Source organism: Austrofundulus limnaeus, unplaced genomic scaffold, assembly GCF_001266775.1.
Source record: "Austrofundulus limnaeus strain Quisiro unplaced genomic scaffold, Austrofundulus_limnaeus-1.0 Scaffold69, whole genome shotgun sequence".
Taxonomy (NCBI): Eukaryota; Metazoa; Chordata; class Actinopteri; order Cyprinodontiformes; family Rivulidae; genus Austrofundulus; species Austrofundulus limnaeus.
Window position 1 is genome coordinate 2304912 of NW_013952471.1, and position 14097 is coordinate 2319008.

At 42.7% G+C, this 14097-nt stretch overlaps 1 protein-coding gene across 2 annotated transcripts; it reads left to right on the forward strand.

Moving 5' to 3' along the window:
- The first annotated feature begins 109 nt into the window (after positions 1 to 109).
- Positions 110 to 14015, forward strand: qki2 (QKI, KH domain containing, RNA binding 2). 2 transcript variants are annotated; one of them, XM_014010502.1, is made up of 7 exons: positions 110 to 641; positions 2984 to 3132; positions 4167 to 4283; positions 8327 to 8470; positions 11917 to 12004; positions 12217 to 12501; positions 13843 to 14015. In XM_014010502.1, exons 1-7 carry the CDS (start codon positions 500 to 502, stop codon positions 13890 to 13892), a joined length of 975 nt encoding a protein of 324 aa, XP_013865956.1. In that variant the 5' UTR covers positions 110 to 499; the 3' UTR covers positions 13893 to 14015. The 2 variants fall into 2 exon arrangements, with proteins under 2 accessions (XP_013865956.1, XP_013865957.1); XM_014010503.1 differs by having other exon boundaries at positions 111 to 641; positions 13867 to 14015.
- Positions 14016 to 14097: the final 82 nt, after the last annotated feature.

A 14097-nucleotide genomic window follows, 5' to 3' on the forward strand; every position in this document is an offset into this window, starting at 1 on the left:
GATCCCCCTCCTCCTCCTCCCCCTTTCACGCTGATAACGGCGGCTACGCGCGGCGCGCTCGCGACAGTCCACTCGTGCCGCCGTGGTACTGTAATGATAGGGAGTCTCGGTCCCCGCCGCTGCCGAATACCGACACACCGCCCAGACCCGAGCGGAGGAGGCGAGCTGATGGTGGGTTTGTAGGAGTCCGGCGGAGACGCGTCAAACAAGTGAACACTCCCCCTCCGTAACTTTTTCAAACTCTGGAGAGAGCCGAGCAGAAGGGCGGGGGGGCACGGTTGATGAAGATTCGGGGGGCTCACTAACCGACGAACCAGTCCTCAACCCCGGAGCTGTGAGTTGACTTTTTATCCGCTAGCTTGAGGCGGTCTGCCGGTGGCGGCTGGTGCGTTCCCCTGGGGTCATCGCTGGTGTTTTCTTTGGGGCGTGTTGTTTTTTTCAGAGGGGGGGTAAAAAGTAACAAGTCTTCCTATTAGGTGGGTCGCTTGAATCAGAAGCCATGGTTGGGGAGACAGAGGTGAAGGAGAGACCCAAGTCCAACCCGGACTATCTAATGCAGCTAATGAACGACCGGAAGGTGATGAGCTCCCTGCCCAACTTCAGCGGCATCTTCACGCATCTGGAGCGGCTGCTGGATGAAGGTAACTCCGGCTTCTCTTTGACTATTTATCTGGCTCATGAAAAACTCAACCACTCTCCAAGCTACTGTAGAAGCAAGTATACTATTAAGTTGAGTTTAATGGAAAAAAAAAAAAAAAGCAGGACCATTATCAGAGCAGGATTCCTCTGTAGAACCTCGGAAACGTGACAGCAGAGTTGTCCCCTAAACACTGATTTAATCCCAGTGATAAATGATCACATTCACAGGCTCTCCTGGATGTTTTCACCCAAAGCATTCACATGATTCCGACTGCAAATCCATCAGCTTTACACAAATGTATGTGAAGGGGATGTATTTATTGTCTTAAGTCAGATTTAGGATTTGCAAAGAGGAACAGCAGAGCACTCTCTTAAACAAACACACAGGGGTTCGCAGTGATGGGAACAAACAGACAGTTGTTAGTCTTTCCCAGTGACCTAATGATCAAGCTTATGTGAATGCTGGAGCCCATCCCTGTGCAGGAACGAGAGCATGTGAATGTGTAAAATATTTAATTTGAAGCTGCTTTCATCAAGGCCCCAAGTCATCAGTGCAGTCCACTAACTTTCTAATAAGTAGTTGCACGAGATGCAAGCACTGCAAAAAGGCATATTTTCTTTTTGTTCTGAATGAATGCCACGCTTGAAGAGTTGCTACAAGGCCTGTTGTCGTCGCCACTGTTGTTGCTCATCAGGATCACAGTGGCACTGACTTTGTGGTCCGTGACAAGTCTCATGACACAGCAAGAAGTTGCTGTCACGCCAGACGACCTTCCACATCTCGACAAATAACTTTTACAGTCGTGTCGAGGGGCTTGACGTTTATGATAATGCGACACCCCGATTGTTGGTTGGTGAAAAAAAAGGCTGTGTACTACATCGATTTCCAGCTTCTGTCTGTGTTTAAGCTCAACGGGTGCTCAGGTGTAAAATACTAAAAAAAAGCCAAAAACGACAAAAGCTTATGCGAGGTGTTGTTGGGTAGCGTGTTTGTTTCAAGTCTGCGTTCTCGTCCTGTCTATATTTAAACCCTACGAAAGGTCGAAGTGTTAAGATAAAAGCCTGCCACTGCTCCCACCCTGTCTTTTTTTGTCCTTTCGTCCGACTCTCTAGTTCTTCTTTCACTTCTGGTTTTCCTCTAGTTACTTTTAACTCAAGTGTGACAAAAGGCCACGCTTGCCTGTGCAGATTTGCTTGTTTGCGTGCCCTGTAATGGCCGGTTTTTGCCAGCGATGGGTCAGAATAGGTTATTAGAGGATCACCCTTGTCACTTTAGCTGTGGCTGTAATTATAGTGTGATACTGTAGTTATGGTCAGACCCAACAGTCAGAGAGGAGGGAGACATGCCTGTCAGCCTGCTTAGGTCAGATGATATTTGTGCCCCGAGGCAGTTATTCTGTCGTGTGTGTGTTGGTATGTGTGTGTGTGTCTGTGTGAGATTTCAAACCAGGGGTCTGTGTGTGTGTGTGTGGGTTTGTCTGCTGCTGTAGTCAGTTATTATTGCACTGGAGTGTCATTACAAAGGTATCGGAGGCAAACATCGGTCATTGAGACGACCACAAACAAACGCACAGACAGACGAAAATAAGCCTTATTTATGGCAGTGCTRCTGTATCAAACCTAAGCCACAAATATAACTTTTTAGGAAGCTTACCCTAATGTTTAAATACATTTATTAGCTATTTTTTGGGTAATCACTTCTAGTAAAGCTGTTTTAAGGCTGCAGAAGTTTAAAAAAATAACCGAGTAGTGGTAAAAAGGTTGAACTTTTTAAATTTACATATAGTTTACCTCCATTTTTTGAAGTTTTAGATGAATTTTCTTTTTGTTTTGGACAGGTAGCTGAACCAAACAAGACACTGTCACASTGGAACTCTCGGAAATTACGCGCCACTATTTTGTGGCAACGAGCAAAAACAGAGAGGTTACAGACTGATCAATACTGAGAATAAACATAGTCTGCAGCCATGCTGGTTTTTCAAAGCTTTTTCTCTGTGAACAAATGGTCCAGTTTACTGTGACTGCCTCTAACGCGTATGGGTTTCTCACATTATTTTCAGATTAAAAGGGGAATGACCTGTTGGGGTTAAAGAGGAAAACAGACGGTAAACACGGTCAGAAACAGGCCTGATTGCAAAGCGTTCGGTGGTTAGATTCTACATCGTGGTGCAGAATTCTTGTCTTTTTGCGTGTCTATTTGTCAGCTGTCACGCTTAAAGCTTCCTCAAATTCTGGTGACAGTGAGTCATCATAGGAACAATACGGTCTGATGAAAGAAATGTGAAACCTCTTCTATTCGCTCAACTTATCCCSTTGCTTCCCCTCCACCCCTGCTGTCTCAAAGAAATCGGCCGGGTGCGCAAAGACATGTACAACGACACACTGAACGGCGGCATGTTCAACGGGCGGGACATGGAGGAGCTTCCCGAAGCCGTCGGCCCCGTGGCCCAGCTGCAGGAGAAGCTCTACGTGCCTGTCAAAGAGTACCCCGATGTGAGTTGACGAAACCAAAGATCTTTGACCTTTTTTTTTTCCCTGTTTACCTTACCCTGTTGTCACTTTATCTGCTCCTTATTTACAGAAAAGCTACCAGAGAGTCAACGTGGCTCTAAACCATAGGAGAAATTTTGCTTTGCATTTTATCTAAAAGCTGATTTCARTCTGAGATCATCTGTGCTCACACCCAGTGATGTAATCTGGAGTTAAAACAGGTCAATGAGCCAGGATCAGCAGCTRCTATAAGATAACAGAACAAAAAGAAGTGACAATTAGGCAATTTTAGATTTCCTAACTAAAAAAAACATATTTCTGACATCATTTTCAGTTCACACCATAAATATTTTTTAAGCGCTTTAAAAAGCGGACAAAGTTTCCCCCCCAATGCTAAATATAAAAATAAGTGCACAGCAGCCAAACACACAGTATGAGCTGTGCTGTGGCTCACATGATTTTCTCCATGCATCAACTCGCCAATCACCCACTACAATGACGGGCTGTCCTGACTCACATGACAGCGGGCTAACAGGACACACACAGGAGGGCATTGGAAAACGGTTGAGATCAAGGTTAAATTTAGAGCGCAGTCCCTCGGTCTGGATTTGCGCGCTGCTGAGAGTCGAGGGTAGTAGTAGAGGTCAAAATGTGTGGCAACTGTTGCTGAAGTAAACATCAGATTCAGACTGAATTCGGGGGGATGAATTATGGGGGAGAATCGTCGCAAAAGAGGCAGAAAGAGAGGGATGGTGGTAAAAACAACAACCTACACACACAGAGGGGCAGCTGTCTAGTTAATCACTCAGTCTTAGTGACAGATAAGGTTAAAAGAACGGCAGTGTTCTGTCATGCCTCTAACGCCGGCCAGCACCCCCGCATAATGAGCTATTTTTGTCTCGCTTCAAACACTTGGCGCATCCACAAACTTCAAAGTTGCACCCGTAAATGTTCATTGTGAAAAGAAACTTTCAGCTCGCGATGCCGGTTTGCTCGTTTATTTCCTGTTAATCGTACGTTTCTGCTCTTTCACGTAGTTCAACTTCGTGGGAAGGATCCTGGGCCCACGTGGACTGACGGCCAAACAGCTCGAGGCAGAGACCGGCTGCAAAATTATGGTGCGAGGAAAGGGCTCCATGAGGGACAAGAAGAAGGTAAACGAGCCCAACAACACGAGGCTCACGTCCGCTTGTCGGTTTTATCTTTTAACCGGCCACACATGTGCGTTTCATTATCAATTCGTATCAAATAATTTGCTCATAAGACATTTTTAAAACAAGAGGAAACAGCTGAAGTGTCAAAAACACAAACTGCCAGAGCAGTTAAACCCCAAAGGAACCCAATAAGACGAGACACAAGACAGAAGCGGTAATAAAAACACCTTTTTTTTATTTTTGTTTTGCATAATCAAGCAGAGTTGAAGTGAAACAACCTCAGCCAGACGAGCAGCAGAGACAGAAGTGGGACTGATGTGCATGCTTACAGATATTTGGGTATTAAATTAGACATGGGTGTGGGCCTACATGCTTGAACATTTTTTCAATGCGTGCTTTAGATTAACTTCTTGGAAAATAATCAGCAGCAGATTGAGGAAAAATGAAAGAGATTTTCAGAAAATATGAAAGAATGGAAACAAGGCAATTAAAATCAGCTTGGGGTTGACTGGAATCCATATTTACGAGTATTTTGGGATGAAAGGCGGACATCTCAGAGCTGATATCTGGATATGGGTTCAAGGTCGCCCGAGACAGGACTACGTGTGATCAGAAATAGATCAAATAAAAGCCGACTCAAAGCTTGCTGAGATGATGACCCATAATTCTAAGGTTGACTGATTTGCCTCTTGATCCATCTTTACGTACACAGCTATTTATTCGTCATGTTTATTTACCCGCCCTCCCCTCACAATGACTTTTTGGTGCGGAGGTTTTCTTTCCTGTCCTGGCGTTCAGTCCATCTGTCCTCCCTTCCTCTCCCCTGGTGTCTGGCTGTTGGACGGAGTCGGTTCAAGCTTTCCAAACGGCAGGTGGAGCAAGTCCAAGCATTCCTCCACCCCCTCTCCACACACACACACACCTTCCTCGCTCTCTCCCTCTCTCTCTCTTTCTCTCTCTCTCTCTCTCCAGAACATTCCCTACCCTGCACGCCCCTCAGAGGGAGACAGAGAAACACACAGAGACAGAGAGGAAGGAAAACAGAGACACAGTGGGAGGCAACTGGGGCAGAAGAGGAAAAAAAGATGTTGACTTTCAGTGTTCTTCAGAATGATACATCTCACTTGACAAAACAGCCTCAGAGGAAAAAATTTGCTAGAGCGCCACAATGAGATACAAAACTAGTAATGTTCTTGTTTAACCGGACCTACAATTGACTGATTTTTATTAGAGATGTTGTAATATCAAGCTGTTAATGATAGAAAAAGAAAAAAGATCCCACAATCAACCTTAATGTCTCTAATGTTAGGAAATCCGATCAAGAGAATCCAATTTGTTATGTAAAATATATGAGCTCAATTAAGTACTAAAAGTGTAATAAAAATGTACAAGGACGAAGTTATATGCATAATGCTCCCATAATCTTATAATGTTTGTAAAATAATAAGTTATTTTCACACCTGACTTTAACGTGCATCTTTAGTGGTCCGATCACAAGCAGCTCATGAGTTCATGGGTTCACACCTGGCATTGGAATGTGTCTCCACATCTGTCTTGAGTGACCATTTGTGATCCTGAGCCTGCTTCCCTGCTTTGAATGTAAATACAAACACCCTTCAGTTTGTAAAGAGTGGTTGTTAGAGCTCTGCGCAGGTCCAGTTTTGCAAACCTGTGCCCTCCTTCACGGCCTTACTGGTCCAATGGACCTGAGCCCCCTCTTGAGCAGAGTTTCCACTTCATAATCCTTTAAAAATAAACTACAACGGCAGAAACAGATCATGGGACAAAGTGGGGMTTTTTTTGTCTTTTTTTTTCTGTTAGGAGGTGCATTATCGGTTTTGTGGGGAATAAAAACACCCTGACTGGTATATTGGTCAAATTAATTATTTGAATTTGCTTGTTTTATTTAGGGATGCACCGATATGAACATTTCAGCCGATATCTGATATTATCATTGGTGTTATGGCCGATAACCGAAATTTACTGATATTACGCAAACACACACATTATTTATATACATATACGTGCAAATACACTTGTGTCTTTTTTTTGATACCATGGCCCTGTGATGGACTTGCGACCTGTCCAGGGTGTACCCCGCCCCTCGCATTGTGACTGCTGGATATGGGCACCAGTGACCCTGAAAGGCAGAAATGGGTATAGATAATGGATGGATGGATGGACGGACGGACGGACGGACGGACGGACGGACGGATGGATGGATGGATGGATGGATGGATGGATGGATGGATGGATGGATGGATGGATGGATGGATGGACACAAACACACAAATTATTTATATACATATACGCACAAATAGACTTGTGTTTTTTTTCGATACCATAAAAAATGACCAGACGGCTGACATGGCTCTACTTCAGTTATTCCTGGCTGCACAGCATCATTATTACTATCATGATCAAACAGATGCTACTCGACCAAATATTTCCCCTCCCAAAGCAGAAACACAAAGCTAAAAAGTGGGAAATCAACCAGTTTTACTTATCACACCGATACCGATATTCTAAAAAATGACCAATATCGTCCAAAAGCAATGTTAATGCCGATATATCGTGCACCCTAATTTTATTTAACTAGACTATGAATATTTGAAAGTCCCTGCCCATCCTTACTAAAACGTTCCTTTGACCCCCTTCAAATTTAGCTTAAAGAAGCAGATCGCAGTGTGTCCCGTGTTTATTGTAACCACCCTTAACAAAGTTAGCAAACACTAGGTATGAGCTAAGGCTGTCAAGGTTATATTTATGGCTGATGATTATTTGTAATACAGATAATCATCAGCTATTTAAGCACAATACATATGAAATATCAGTTCTATCAAAAGTTTATAAAAAGGTTGAATGTAACATTTTTATTAGTATTATCATCGGGTACACCCGTCGTGTCAGTTTTTGATGCACCAGGCATTTCCGTGTTCCCTCGGCATCCAGGTTTGACGCGTTGGGATGCAAAATATAGGGGTCTTTGAGTTGGGGTCTGTGGTTAATATTAGGGATCAGGGTTAATGGTTAGTTTTAGGTAGTGGGGTCAGGGGATAGGATGTCTAGGGCGAATATTATGCAATTTTAGGCTTTGGAACACYTAGTTAACYTTAATTTCCTACAATTTCTAAAAATGGTTAATTTTAGGTATCAGGGTTGATGGTTAATTTTAGGTACTAGGGTCAGGGACAGGATGTCTAGAGTGAATAAAGGTAATTTTAGGCTTTGGGAGGGTCGTTTTTTTTTTTTGCATTTTCTACACTTTCTGAAATTATGACAACGGATTCCGCCCCATCTCGTCAATAACTGACACGAGGGGGTACCAGAAGAGTCAAAATCGGACGCAGAGGGAACCTTGGAAAAGTGTCAATATGTGACGACTTGGGAGTGAGAATGGGTTGAATAATCAGCAAACAGACAAACTGAAATCACTTTAGCTAAAAATATAAATTGAATACCAGTAAAGTTTTAAAAAAGATACTTTGATTTAACTTTTGACCTTTGGGAACAGCATGTTACAGTTATCTAAAACAAAAGTAAAGCAATTCTAACTATTTGGAACATGTGGACCTATTTTGTTACATTAATAACAGTTAATAAGACCTTCAAATACATGTAGCAACAATGTTAATTGATTGTTTTTTTACTTATTGGCTCACTTAAACAGCTGCCTGTATGCTAACATTATTTGATCATTACAGAGAGTTTTGATGGCGTGATGAAGGCAGAACAAACAAGACGAAGAGCTAAAGTGAGGGGAAATTTGAAGAGATAATACACAAAGAATCAGAGTCCTGAACCTTTAGGAAAATGCAGCACCAATCTTGCGTAACCACCGAGGAACAACACCGTCGTTTCATGAGTTTGATACGCCTCCAAAGCTGCATTAGACAACCTTGAGCCGTGCGAGTGCGTTTGTTTGTGTGCGATCCAAAAACCGAGCCAAGCCAAAGAAGAAAAGTGAAGTCCTTTTCCCCGTCAGCGGCTCATTCAAACCAACCTTTTTTTTGTGTGTCTTATAAATGATTTGTGTGTTTCAGGAGGAGATGAACCGAGGGAAGCCCAACTGGGAGCACCTCAGCGAGGACCTCCACGTCCTGATCACAGTGGAGGACACACACAACCGTGCCAAGATCAAACTCCAGCGAGCCATCAATGAGGTCAAGAAACTTCTCGTGCCCGCTGTGAGTACCAGAGACGCTCGGCATAGACTTTTATTTGTGATTTTACTGGAAAACTGTGCGTGTGACTGGATGAGGGTTCACTGTGTTGGTATGCATGGAAGGGGGAAGGGGATTGTCAAGCTCAAGAAGTGTGTGTGTGTGTYTGTGTGTGTGTCTTTTTTGTGCAAACTTGTGTGTATGAGAGAGTATGTGTAAGGGGTTAGGGTAATTAGGGAACACGCATAAAGGAGTTGCCATGGTAGCTCTGGGTTGTTTGAAAGGCTGAGGGAATGAATGGAGAGTCTGTTCACTCCTTCTCCCCACTCCATCACTCCTTTCACTCGTTCACAACTCACTTCATTCCCATCTACTGGCTACAGTATTCCTCCTGCTCCCTACGTTTTTTTTGTCCCTACAAGAGAACATTTTGATTGCACTTCTGAACATTTCTCAGATTCCCAGGCCCACCTTCCGCCCACCTACAAACACACATACACATTTGCAGATTCGCCAGAGCGATGACAAATCAAAAGTGCATCAGATAAAGACACACATTCTCCATTATGTCCTGTTTGACACGAGAACAAAAGCACACATTTCAAAATCACAAAACGACTTTCATTTTCCATCTCTGCGTTGTTTGCGACAATTGAAAGAAGCTGAAGATCACAGTAACGGGTGTTTATGACAACAATCAGCTGTCCAAGGATGTGATAAGTGTCTATAAGCTGTCAGGAGCTGAACACCTGTTAATCCATGTTGGTGCATGTGTGTGTTTGCATGTGTGGCAGGTAAAGTCAGTGATATGTGTTAGTTTAACGCAGCTGACCTTTCTCTCAGAATGTAAATCAGTCAAGCTTTTCACCAGGCTGTAACTGGAGCTAAGAAGCTAGCATGTTTGACACTGAATATATCCTGTGTGGTGGGGCGGGTGGCTGTATTCAAGGTCTGATCAAATCCACTCCAGACAATCTGGGAGTGTTTTATCAAACTTTATCAGACTTCTTTTTTTATCGTGAAGCATCAATAATGGTTTTGTCCGTGTCTGTATATGTGTGTTCTTTTGGCAGTGGTTTGAGCCAAATATGCATGGGTTTTCTAAGTTTAGGTTTGATCTACAACTCAGTAATAGAGTTGGGCAATATCGGCAAAAAATTAATCACAATCAATTGTGGTATTCAGCCGATAACGATTAATTTGACAATTAATCCCCTGGAGCCCCTGGACACCCTTATGTCCTAGTCACATGACCAATTTAGTGGGAAAGATTTGTTCTTCATAAAAATCTCTTCCAAATTGTGTCAAACTTACAGACTTCAGGCTATCCATCAAATTTTAAATTGTGTTGATAGATAAATAAATTACAGAACCTTTTTTTTAAATGTTCGTCATATTGGAAGTGGAGAGGAACACCGAGCGGACTCTGCCTGGTGGCATTAATCTTATTAATCGTCAAGTACCAAAAAATAATTGATTAATGTTTTTCTGACGATTAATTGCACACGATACGATTATGTGACCCATTCTCACTCCCAAGTCGTCACATATTAATGCTTTTTCAAGGTTCCTTCTGCATCCAATTTTGACACGTCGGGTACCCCCCTCACGTCAGTTATTGACGAGATGGGGCTGAATCCATTGTCATAATTTCAGAAAGTGTAGAAAATGCACCAAAACTACTGTCCCAAAGCCTAAAATTACCTTTATTCACTCTAGACATCCTGTCCCTGACCCTAGTACCTAAAATTAACCATCAACCCTGATACCTAAAATTAACCATTTTAAAAAATATATAAGAAATTCACGTTACCTACGTGTTCCAAAGCCTAAAATTACCTAATATTTGCCCTAGACATCCTATCCCCTGACCCCACTAGCTAAAATTAACCATGAACCATGATCCCTAATGTTAACTACGGACCCCAACTGAAAGACCTCTATATTTTGCATCCCAACGCGTCAAACCTGGACACAGAGGGAACACAGAAATGCCTGGTGCATCAAAAACTGATGTGACGGGAGTACCCGACGCGTCAAAATAAGACACAGAGGGAACCTTGGAAAAGCATCAATACTGTATGTGACGAGTCGGGAGTGAGAATGTGTTAGATTATGCCCAACCCTACTCAGTAATATTCAGGTTGTGTCCAAGTTCAGGGGCTGCGTCCTTCGAGGGACCCGACATACCTGGTTGACATGGACTGCGTCCTTTATCGACCGTGAAGACTGGAAGAAAGTGGCTGAAAATTGGGACGGTTTAGCCTTTATTTTTATTCCCACCCTTACTCCAGCGTATGTCCTGCCACCTAGCAATCATGACAGCGCTAAACAGAAACAATGAAAAACTAAATTAGCTAAATATTGACATATTATAAATTCTTATACTTAAAAAGACTTAAAAAGCAATGAATTCATCACCCTAAAAATAAAGGTTTAGTTAGCCTTAAAATGTCCTTAATCAACCTTTCAGATGTCTTAGGTTTTAAATAATTTATTGAATGCCGCTTGCAGCTAGTTGTTTTGTATTAAAGTAAACATTTGGGTAAATATTTGGTTACCTTTCTGTTTACCGTGAAGTTGGTCTTAAGTTTAATTTCAAGTGGCATTAAAGAAGTCTGAAAAAGTCTTAAATTTAACTTGCCTTAAGCTGCAGGAACCCTGAAATTGGCTTTCTGGCAATACATGAAGATCTAAGGGAGCCGCCGTACGAGCACGTCTACAATGATTTCTGACCAAAACAATATTGAAAATCATGTCTATGCAAATGACAAAAGCCTAACAACACAACCGTTTTAAACTTTTAATTTTTGTACCACTAGAGTTTAATTTAAAACTGTACTTCTGTCTCGCTCCATCGCTCGCTTTGACCACCATTACAAGCAAAAAAATCTCCTGGTGGGCCCGCAAGGCATCTTGGGATAGAGTAGGCTGCAAAGGATACACCAGACCTGTCCCTCAAATTGGGGGAGATGGAGGACGCATTTGTGATTCACAATTGGAAGACCCTCAAATTTGGACAGCCTTGGGTGCATCGCTGTGACAGAAACGGCCTTTAAAAATGGCCTTCAAAGGACGCAGCCCCTGACTTTGGACACATCCTTAGAGTCAACCCAGTTCAAGATGGTCACCACAGCTGATTAATCCCAGCCAACACAAAAATGGCTATTAACAGCAAATTCCACACACATTGAGCTAAAATTTGGAGCAATGTAATAACTGTTGGCATCAACCCTGTCTGTTAGCAAATTATCTCATGAACCACCAAACAGAATTCCAAGGAATGCCAGGCTTTTAGTTTTAGTCTGTTGTCGTTGGAAAATATTTAATTTGGTTTTTAATAATCCTCAGCGTACTGTATAGTTTAACTTTTTGACCGGAGTTCAACAAAAGTTTATTCATCTGCTCAGGAATGACAGTCATCTCTTAGTTAGCCGATTATGCCTTTTTGTTTCCATGTGCCGCTGTAGGCTGAGGGGGAGGACAACCTGAAGAAAATGCAGCTGATGGAGCTTGCCATTCTCAATGGGACCTACAGAGATGCCAATGTCAAGACACGTAAGCATGATTTCAGAGTTAAGATGTGGAGGAGGGTTAGTGGGTGACAAAGGAGGGGTCTCGGTACAGGACTCCACTGTATATGCAAACAATGCCTCTGTTTCTCCTGTTAAATAGACTGTTTGTCCTCTCCTCTTCTTTCCTGTCTATTGTATGTGCTCTTGTGTGGGTGTGTTCACACTTGCATTATTGTATGTTTGTGTGCCGTACAGCCACCGCTGCCTTCCCTCTAGCGACGCCTCAAGTGCCCCGGATCATCACTGGCCCGACACCCGTCCTGCCCCCCACCCTGCGAAACCCCGCCCCCGTCACCACGCCCACAATCATGCCTCTGATCCGTCAGATCCAGAGCTCCGCCCTCGTGCCGGGAGCTAACCCGCATCCGGCGCTGGTGCAGCAAGGCCCCGAATCTGGAATCATCTACACGCCTTACGAGTATCCCTACACGCTTACTCCCTCCATATTGGAATACCCGATCGACTCAACTGGAGTATTAGGTACATGAAAATCAGCAGTTCATCACTCTCATATATGGTCAATGGATGTGTTACGAGAACTGGATACTGGGCTCCATCAGAGCAGAGAATGGTGTTAGTCAGAAGCAGCTCATACTGAGGTCAGCTTTTTTACTGTCAGTATTTAACAAAAAAATTTTGATTAGTGTCTTACTTTTTATGTTTTGTTTGTTTGCAGTTGTTTAAAGCTCCAAAAAGTATCTCTTAGTCACAGAATCTCCCTATTGACTCAAAAGTTAACTAGTTGGATGCCATGTCAGCAGTTCCCAAAGCTGCAAAATAAAAGTGGCAAAAACCTGTGAGCTTGATGTTTGAAATATTAGCCAATTAAACAAGGACGTAATGATGACGCAACAAATGTTTGAATAACTTTAACCATTATAGGAGATATGTCCTGCTTTTAAATCCTTCTTTTTCAAATTTAAACCATTCAGTTGGGGTATATTATAGAGGTTTCGATTTCCTTAATTTTGGGTGATCAAAGATCGATCAATACTTACACAAGATTGGTGGAAAAGATCGGCTTCTCATTTACCTCCACAAAGATCTGAAAATCATCCATTGTCCCCTTTTGCTGTGCTGTAAGCACTACCTCATGTCCAGTTAAAACATGTTTGTGTTTGTTCAAAGGTAGTGTTCAGTGTTTTTCAATAAAATAAGATTGGACGGAAGGTGTATTGTGACCTTACAACACCTGACAGTGTCAGCTYTTTAAAAATTTGGTATCAGCCAAAATTGGAAATGGCAGGTCAGACTTTTTAAAGATCGGTGATTAGCCAGAACACTGCAATCAGTGCCCCCCCTAGTCTTTATGAAATGGAACTACAATGCTTTGGAATCCTTCCTTATTGTAACTCCACAAGCCCCTCTTTCACCCCCTTTCTTAGATTTGTCTCAGATCAACTCATTTTGATGCTGTCARTTTAAARCCAAACAAGGCACCTCCTGACATTATTTGGCAGTACCGTCACAAATTCTGTGATGTAATAATTCAGAAAACATCATAGAAAATAGAGAAAACTGAACGGGTTGAGAAATACTGTATGACCCAAAAATAATGTAAAGGTATCTACGCAGCACRAGGAGAGACTAAATTAAACTTTTCTGCACTCCTGGAGACTCCAAGTACACAACAAAYTTTAACACCTTAAAATGTGAATTTTGCATGATATGTCTCCTTTTAATGGCATTTTAATGATCTTTTGTAACAGTTAAATTAAAACTACAGTTTTCTTCTGCTACAGATGGGAGGTCAGATCCAGCTCTTGTAATACATCCACATCATCCACAGATACATGCTGAGGCTCATTGCTGGGCTAACAGTCCCTTCTCCCTGTGTTTTCGCAGGTATGGCATTCCCAACCAAAGGCTAAGTGATAGCAACCCTTCCTAGCACACACGGACTGGCTTTCAGATATCTCCCTCCCCTGCTGTTTACTCCCACTCACACACACGCACGCACGCACGCACGCACGCACGCACGCACACACACACATTTGTCCCTCAGAGCAAACACCCCATTCGCTCATACTTTAGGATGACAGATTACTCGACAGTAGTCAAGTGTCCATTCCTGTT